At 39.3% G+C, this 9,424-nt stretch overlaps 1 protein-coding gene across 1 annotated transcript; it reads right to left on the reverse strand.

The window, feature by feature from the left end:
• Window positions 1-4,217: 4,217 nt before the first annotated feature.
• Window positions 4,218-5,050, reverse strand: LOC105054266 (pectinesterase inhibitor 9). Its single transcript, XM_010935755.3, has one exon. The coding sequence runs from the start codon at window positions 4,995-4,997 to the stop codon at window positions 4,386-4,388; it is 612 nt and encodes a 203-aa protein (XP_010934057.2). The 5' UTR covers window positions 4,998-5,050; the 3' UTR covers window positions 4,218-4,385.
• Between the last annotated feature and the right edge of the window lie 4,374 nt (window positions 5,051-9,424).

A 9,424-nucleotide genomic window follows, 5' to 3' on the forward strand; every position in this document is an offset into this window, starting at 1 on the left:
CTCAAGAAAAGTCATTTAGTTGAATTTTCTCTGGGGATTCCTACTAATCTCCTACGGCCTCCACAGGTCATATTGCATCAGCATCCTTCCCCTCCTCAAGAAAAACACTTTTCTCTTTTTTTTTTTTTTTCTTTTTATTATTTGGCGATAAAATTCCATAAATAATTCCATCATTTCTCTTTTATTACGAATGCATAGTTAGCAAAGATGACAAATTAGGTCCATTTCCAACCAAAATTAAGGTGGCAACCCTTAACCATTCAAACTCGTGTAGATGGGTTACATTACCTATTCAATAAAATGATGCGATGCAGATGAGGATTTTTGATCCATTTGATCTAGGTGGGCAGTTTATAAAAGTCAATCGGGCCGTCCAATATTGGGCCTTCATATTAGTCACATCACACCAATCATTCAAGTGGGCGGACTGCTCTATATTGTAATTGGGTTCTATTTGTGCGATGACTGTTCTTGGATCGAGAATACTGTTCTCTATATTGTAATTGGGTTCTATTTGTGTTCATTCAGGAGGGTTTTTGATGTTTCCTCCTCCTCCCTTGTTTTTGTTCTCGCTCCAATTCCAAATGTGTGATGGGCTTGCCCACCATTTGCCAGAAACAAAAACACCTCCAAACGTCTAGACATCAGAATGTTACCAATCGAATGGTGATCCAACTGGACTGAAATGCAAATAATCTCTGACACCAATTGCTGGAAATTTTTATGATCATGCACATGGTTGAATTTTATTAGCTCTCAAACTCTATGCTTCATGGAATTAAAATGGGTAAGCAAAATTCTCTGTGTACCACGGGCAGTGTAGAATATCCAACATGGAGTGCATCGCTTTGTCTGATTAGTCCACGTAGTCACCACTTTCCAATACGCATTTAATACCTGCAAATTAATTTTTTTCGTTTAAAAATTTTGTATGATGAAAATGTTCCTATCCTTGAAAAAATTATGACATTCTATGTCGATATTCTAACATCCTGCATCCATAATATGCCCAAGATGTCATAATTTTTTTCTAAAGAACAGGAGTATTTTCATCATTCAAAATTTTTAAACAAAAAAGTTGATTTACAGGCATTTAATACACGTTGGAAAGTGATTGAAAAAAAATATCACTCTCATATTATGACATCCTGAGCTATATTATGCCACATGATGTCATATTTTTTTCTAAAAGATCAAGTTTTTTTCTTCATATAACATTTTTAAATGAAAAAGCCGACCTGTAAGAATTAAATGCGTGGTGAAAAGCAGTAACTACATAGATTAATCGGATAAGATAGTGCACTCCACGTCGGATTTTTTGCACCGTCCATGGTGCACAAAGAATTTTTCAAATGGGTAGCAAAATAGGTTTTGGGTTTGGAAGTTCCGGGTTCGGTTATTTTAGATCTGCTAGTGAAATGATCCAACCCACAAATACAATTTCGGCCTGCTGGCCGGCCCATTTGCCTTCCCATATGACAGTTAATCATAACCATACACGCCACTGAGTTCCATCCTACTAAAGATATAGAGGACCAACAGGCGGAATTCCCATTACATTCTTTGAAATCAAGTTCTCTCTTCCCCTTCCCCACTCCGAGAAGAAGGGTTGAATCGAGGTCCAACTCAAATTTATTGGAAAGAAAGCAACCAATAATTAACCAATGCTAATTAAGAAGTATTATCGAAGGACGCTTGTCAGAACAAAATCTAGTTCGATCCTCAGCAAGATATTTTTTTCATCATTTTTTCTATGAAATGAGTGGTGACTTTAGGTTTGGATTTTACAGACATAATTTGGACACGGGAATGGATATTATGAGGCCAGACTTAGGTCTAATCCATTGGGCGCTGTAAGCTTTTTTGGCAATTCAAAACAGCCCAATTTCTAACAAAATAAACCCCGGGATTAGATATTGCATTCTAATTATCATAAAATGAAGATATGACTTGGTTATCGCCTCAAAGATGATTAGGTTTTTAGATTTCTATATTTAGATTTGCCTGTATAAAATTCTTAGTCAAATATGTCTGGATCTACTCTTCTGAGTAACAGACAATAGGAGAATTATCAATCCTTTGGGGGAAAAAAAAAAAGGGGTGATGAGAGAAAAGAATTACTTAGCTCAAATACTAGGGAAAATTCAACCAAAAGTTTTTGAATTGGGGCCTTCTCCAACTGCTAGAATGGTGTGACAACAGAGCCCAGTTTGCCGGCTTGCATATTAACTGATTTTGTCATCAAAATTTTGTTCAACTTGGACTTCATATTTCTATTGCGATTTGCAGGTTTGAGGTTCAACTCAGTTTGGATTGGCTGATCATCATTCTCAATTGCCACAATTATATATAGCAGATTACCATCCACCAGGATTGAAGCGTTGTTGCCGGTTTCTCTTTTGGAGACCTAGCTATTCATCAATTTAGGATGCATTTGGTTGGCGATCAAAATTAAAAATGAAATGATCATATTCCTCGATACCTTTGGCGCATGATTGGAGCCATAATCAAAATAAAAATGATTTTAAATAAGTTTTTTAAAAATTAATTAAATAAAAAGATATTTTTGAAAAAAAAATTAAGTAAACTTGGCGAAAAGAAATTTGAATATTGAAAAAAGAGCTGGAATTAAATTTTAAAGGATTAGGACATTCCAAATAGAGGGCTCGACTCTCCCAAACCAAAAATGCGAACTTGTCTAGTAACATCTAGGGACGGACTTGATATATTTTATCTTTTTCTATTTGTCTTAATCTCTGTTTTTCTTGCTCTCTTCCTGTCCATCATTGTCGTGACCTAAATGTTTCGATTGATATCAAAGCTTTTGCTGTTTAACTAAACGCGGCAGGACGACTGACCAACCAACCACAATGGCACCCCATGATATTGTATGCAACATGGAAGGAAGGAAGAACTCTAAACATTGGCATGATTACAACGTCCTCCATGGGGCAGCAGGGCCAAATTCTAAAACCGGGAGTGGGGAAAGACCAGAGTTGGGTGAGACGTGGCCCAGCAAAGAGCCCTCTAGTTTGAAAACAATCATTTTTTCTACTCAAGTGTAAACAAAGCCGTGAATCGCGGCGACCTTGTCGACCACTGCACCCCTCAAGCTCGCAAAGAATCATGCCAAGTGTGAAGTGGAAGCAAAGGTGAGAGACTAATATTAAGTGGTTTGGAAAAAAGTTGCAGCACCAAGAAAGGTAGGAGACTCCGATCCTTCCTTCCATATCACTACCATAACTTTTCAAGTTGATCATAGTGTTGCTTCTCAACATCTTCGTGCTCAACTTCCTATAGCCCATACCCAACTCCGTGCAAAGAAGCAAGAAGAGAGGGTCAAGAAGAAAGTATCAATCTCTCATGCAAGGTTGTAAGGCCATGATGTCGATTAAATACCGGCTGTTTGCTCAACAAGTTGATTTTGACAGTATGTACTGCAGCCAGAAAAGAAACCACAAAACAAAGTTGAATGATACATATCATCATGCATTCAGACATACCTGTTATGCATGGATGGTAACATCGAAATATATGGAATTAAATTCGTCCACGGGATGTATAATTGTGCTACCTCTGTGAACAAGTTAGATCGGGATTGGCTTAATTTTACTAGATGAAAAGGAAAAATCAAACTTTCATAGACTAGAAGATACCCGAGCCAATTTTATCCAACTTATAATGCTGGAGAAATAGGTTGGATCTAAACATGTCTGTTGAGACAAAACCCAAAAAAATTACCAGTCCACTGGACAAATACCATGTGTGTGTGTGTATGTTACTATTAGATCTAGTTGGCACGTAAATTGCATTAATTGATGGGTTCTTATAAGACATCATGATCAACCTATATAGAACTTAATAGGTAGTAGACGTTAAAAGTTTAACATCCATTTAAAGTACAATACAGTCTGCTCCCTCGTCCAATCTATTACCTACCGTTGTTCCCCAATTCCAGCCTCACCGAATGCCTCAAATCATAAGTAAAGAAACCAAACAGCAGACACGATGCACCAAGCTTTTCCACATAGACTCCATGCATGCATGTAGAAGGATTAATCCAGCTCTCGCCTCAAATTGCGTACTTCACAGCATGGTCTTGCACCAATCATTCACTTAACCCATTACTCTACCAAACCAGAAGTACATCATCAGATCAAAACTTTAATTCATAAGCTAAAACTGTACAACCTTACATTTCTTTTCATTTTTTCTTTTTTTAATGATTAAACAACCTTACATTGCTTCTCTCTTCTTTTTCACATCTCAGCACACACAAAGCTTTCATTCTTACATACATGGAAACCAAGGGCTGCAACAACGAGTGGCAAATACAAACTATAGAGTACAGACCTCAAGAAGAGAGTGAGATAGTCCGAACCGGTTTAGTTTCTCGGATCGAGGCGGTTCACCAGCGCGAGGGCGTTGCTCGTGAGCTGGGAGACCTCGACCACCTTGTTCCGGATGGCCGTCCGGACCCGACCGCTTCCGTTCTGGGCGAGGCTATCGAGGCAGGTGTTCACGTCGGTGAGGGCGGCGCTGACCCAGGTCTGCACGTTGTCGAGGTGCCACGTGAACCGGCTGCTCTGGGCCCGGCCCATGCGGTTCATCTCCCGGACCGACTGGCGGAGGCGGTCCACGCTGTCCTGCATGGTCTCGACGCAGTCCTGGACCGCGCCGGCCTCCCTGGACCGCGCGGGCTTGGTGCCTGGGGTGAGGCCGGAGACGAAGGTGGAGGCGGACCGGGCCCGGTCGGCGGTGACGGCGAGGGCGGCCAGGGCGAGCTGGCGGGGGCTCCGGTGGACCGTAGGGGCGTACGACTTGAGGCACTCGACGCAGATGGCCGGGTACCGCGTGGCGCCGCACGAGGCGTGGATGAAGTCGTCCGGGGCGGAGGAGGTGGAGTCGGCGGAGGTGAGCGCACCGGCGGAGAAGCAGAGCACCAGGAAGAAGAAGAGAAGAAGTGATGAGAGGGAGTTGCTGGTTATTGCTTCCATTATTGCTACTGCTTCTCTCGATCTCTTCTTTCCTTTCTTTTTTTTCTCCTTTCTCCTCTATTTGGGTTTGGGGCAGGAGGTGACGGAGCGTGGGATTTATAGAGGCCAAGGGTGTCAGTCACGTGACTCGGCCTTTATTAATTCATTAATTGTATGGAGCGTATAACGCTTTTCCTCTGGATGGTGGATGATTAATTAGTTGCGCATGAGAACGATGACTTCATTTAGTAATTTAAAGTGGATAAACAATGGATGCTACGTGCTGATGTACAGCTCTGATGCTTGGTTATCCATAGATTTGTGAATCAAATGGTCATCTCGGTCAACTGATTGCTTCAAAGCTAGGTCGTGGTCTACGTTAACTGTCACGTGATTGGTCGGGTTTGCCTATCAAGTTGACAAATGGTTTCTCTTGCACGAATTATCTAGACTTTTGGACCATTAAGCTTGCATTACTCTAACATGATGGGTCAAATTGACGAACAATTTGATCAACATTTTTGACCCTTAGACCTGCATTTAGATGGTTAAATTAATCGTCAAAGAAGCCTATGGTTAAGCTTGTTGTAAGAGATCTTATTCGATAAAGTGGTTTGTTTGGGTGTTGAAAAAGAAGAGTAAAGAATATATAGAAGCACAAGTTTAGTTTTACCTAGCATTTTGCGACTTGATGGTGAGATAAATGGTACAGTGTTTCTGGATTTTAAGTTGCTTTCAACCGCATGATGCCACTTATCAGCTATGCAAATAAAATGTATTGAAACGCAGATTCACATGCTTTGCTCAAAAGAGGGGAAAATATTGTACTGAAAGCAGGCAGCAGAAATTTTTTTTTTTTCTTTTTTATGTTTTTAGTGTATAACAGGGAGGCACTTAACCGAGATAAGTTAATGGACGGAGAAATTATTGTCTGGACCATGTCCAGATAGACCAGCCAAATCCCATGGTGGATAATACGCCACATTAACCCTTGTATTTCTTAAATTTCCGATTGTGTGTTATCCACCGTGCATGTGCTCCGAGATTTGCACTGATCCACTTGGGTGTGGTCCAGGCAATAATTTCTCCAATGAATGCTTCAATGTGCATACCTCTTAACAGGATGAGATGCAGATAACTCAATTTTGTGAACAGATTTATGCAAAGATGAATAAGGTCATGATGCATCATGTTTTCATGTAGCTAGTTAACATCCAATAGAACAAGACCAAAAGACCGGATCTTTGTTGCAGAAGTCATATAATTAAATCTTATGGAAACCATGTGCAATTTTGTTTCGAAATGAAAGCTGATAGAGATGGAACACATGATGATCACAGTGGTCCGCTAAATGGACCCACTATCCCTATCTCCAAGTCTGAAAGAAGTTAATGTTAAGCTTGGTGGTCAAAGCATCCGATGCTGTTGGGAAAATGGGGAGCGGATACTCTTTGCGACCCAACTCGTAGGAATTGCAAAAAAGCAATAAATTGGAAAATGGAGATGGTGCTTGAAATTAGATACGACTTGTTGGCTTTAATATAAAAAATAAAATACACATTTGTATAGATTTTGCAGCTGCTACCAACAGGATTCTGATTGTATCTTTTGCGTGGAAGGATGATTGATCTTTGAAGATGATGCCAATTGTTCTATTGCATCCTATTCAAATTTTAAAGTATTATAATCTTTTTTTTCTATCTACTTGCATAAATTTTGAAGTAGTAATTGTATGATCTCATGGTTGATACGGCGAAAGAGATGAATCATTATTTTACACGAAACATACAACCTGAACCCCTATCGGCGCCCTGGCAAGCAAATCCTTGAGAATTGATTCACCAGCAGAATATTTTTGAGCTCGCATCAACATGCAAACTTTTGGATTATTGTTATTAGATTATATGTTAAAATAACGGCGTTTTATTAAAGAAGCAAAGGTGGAGATTTGGAGACAGGCTTTTTACTTTACGCTGGGCGGGATCACGTGGATGTCGGTATTCTTTTTGCCGGAATTCTCAACGTCAGAGTCCCGCCCTTGGCGGGGTAAGGACGAATAGTCGGTGGTTTGGTTAGCTTTAAGGGAATGGTTCCACCTTTTGCGGAGTTTGCGGGGCCTGAAGATCTATCTATTCCCTTGGGGGGATAAAATTTTTATTATCAAAATGATCATAGAAGAAATTATAATCAGATCGTCATCGCTGTCAAATCTTCGAAGCATGCCGCATCCTCAACCTTATCCAACCTTTTGAGGGGATAAAAACTTATATGGTCGAAACGACCATGAAAAAAATTATACATGTCTCCAAAGCACACCGCACGTGCTTACGCGCACGCATTAAATAATAAAAAAATAAGAATGGATAAACTCTAGGGGATTATGTGATGTTTATCAAAACTATTCAAATACCTTAGGATTTATCCATTCTTATTTTCTTAGTATTTTAACGTTAACACTCTAGGATTTATCCATATGTGTAAGCGCACTCAGTGTGCTTCAGAGACATGGCAGGCGATGACGGTCTGACTATAATTTTTTTAATGGTTAGTCCGATCGTATAAGTTTTATCCTCTTGAGGGAATCACTGTTAAACCAGGTCCATCACGTTATTTTTTTGGACCAATTCAACCAATGATCGACACATCTTGGGAGAAAAATCGTCTAGAAATGAAGTGAGTCCATTGCCGTTCCTATTTTCCAACCCCAGGTTCATCCCATCTCACCTTTTTTTTCCTCTGGGAAAAGTGAGTGACAGAGAGAGATGCCATTCCCAATCACAAGTTCATCCCACCCTACTTCTAAGCTTCTTTAAAGCCAAACAATGAAAGTCCAGGCCTTCTTTAGAAACTGAACAATTAGCTAATTTAGAAGATTTCCCATGAGCAATCCGGCATAACAGGAAAAGAAATCTTGCTTTGTGTGAATTATTTTTATCTTTTGATATCTTTCCTTCTACAAGATATCAATTACAAATCATTTATATGGATGGATTTTATCATTCAAATTTTTACTGATTGATGATAAAATCTTTTCATATATGGCAGGATTCTTTCATAAATAGAATCTAGTGACGAATTATGAATTATAAGATCTCTATAAATATAATTCAACCATATTCCTCTCATCTAAAAGTAGGAAAATTAAGGAGCAAAATTATACGACAAAACTTAGGGACTAAAATATTGCTATCAAAGATTTAGATGGTCCACGCTTGTTAAATTCACATTTCTCAATGAAGTCCTATAAAATATTGCAGCAATAATGCAATACGATTAGGCTGAGTAATACCCCACGGGAGGAAAATAAAGCAGCAAACCATATGACAAACTAGCCTAGGATCTAGTGCTCCCTTATCAAAGGTTTTGATGGTCCAAACTTATTGAATCTATAACTATTCTCATTTAAACTATAGCAACCATGCAACGTGATTAGGTTGAGTAGTATCCAATACTTGTGGAGGACTTGAACGGGTTCCGACTTGCTATAGAAAATTGTAGCAAAAACGCATTATGCCACGGAAGCAAAAGAAGCAGAAAAGCTTTATGACGTACCCACCGACTAATACTTCTCTATCAAGGATTAGGAGAGATTCAGACTATTTGAATCCATAATTATGCCAAAAATTCTTGCAAAGAAATGAAAGATTATTGTGAGGGGAATGTTGTCGAGGATGCCGAAATTTTAAATCTCTACCACCTGCTTGGCATTGATAGACGGCTCAGAAAAATTAAAAGCTTCCCAAGCATATTCCTTACTTTAATTTCTATGCTTTTTCCAATTAAAAGCTATAATTTCAACATTGTTTATCGGATAGAACATCTTGTGTCCCTGTCAAGAATACTGCATGGTTGAAAAAGTTCTATTCTCACGAATTTATGCCATAATGACTGAGGGGCAGAATTCTCACACCTTCTGCAATTAGATCTATATGACCAACTTCCCTTAGGGTCGTAAAGTGACTGGATTTGAAGACCCCACTCAGAATGTTAGTCATTATTGACACTAAGATGCCTCCAACTTTTTCACCCATCAAATTTATCCTATCGTACAAAATTTATCAAAGTCTGCAGACCATCTAATATAATTTTATTTTGAGTCACAAAGTGCAGAACTTCTTAGCTTTCACTTTCTATTCCCTAATCCCGGCAGCTTTGTGAGCTTAGTGGGGTGATTAATCCAAGACAACTAATGACAGTTTCAAACTCGGTCATTAGTTTGGAAACAGGTTTGAACCAATGCCTTAAATGGAAACAGGTTTGAACCAATGCCTTAAACTTCCTCTCCATAGCCGTTATATGGGTGCTCCACAACGGCACCCTCAACTTGTTTTATTAGAATCAGTCGTACAGAAGGCATTTATGACATAATACAATATAATTGCCGACCATTGTTTGTCAAGTTAATAAAAAAGTAAAATACAGCTAAACATCGTCCAACAATTCTTGGT

This window comes from Elaeis guineensis, chromosome 8 (assembly GCF_000442705.2).
Source record: "Elaeis guineensis isolate ETL-2024a chromosome 8, EG11, whole genome shotgun sequence".
In the NCBI taxonomy this organism is placed as follows: domain Eukaryota; kingdom Viridiplantae; phylum Streptophyta; class Magnoliopsida; order Arecales; family Arecaceae; genus Elaeis; species Elaeis guineensis.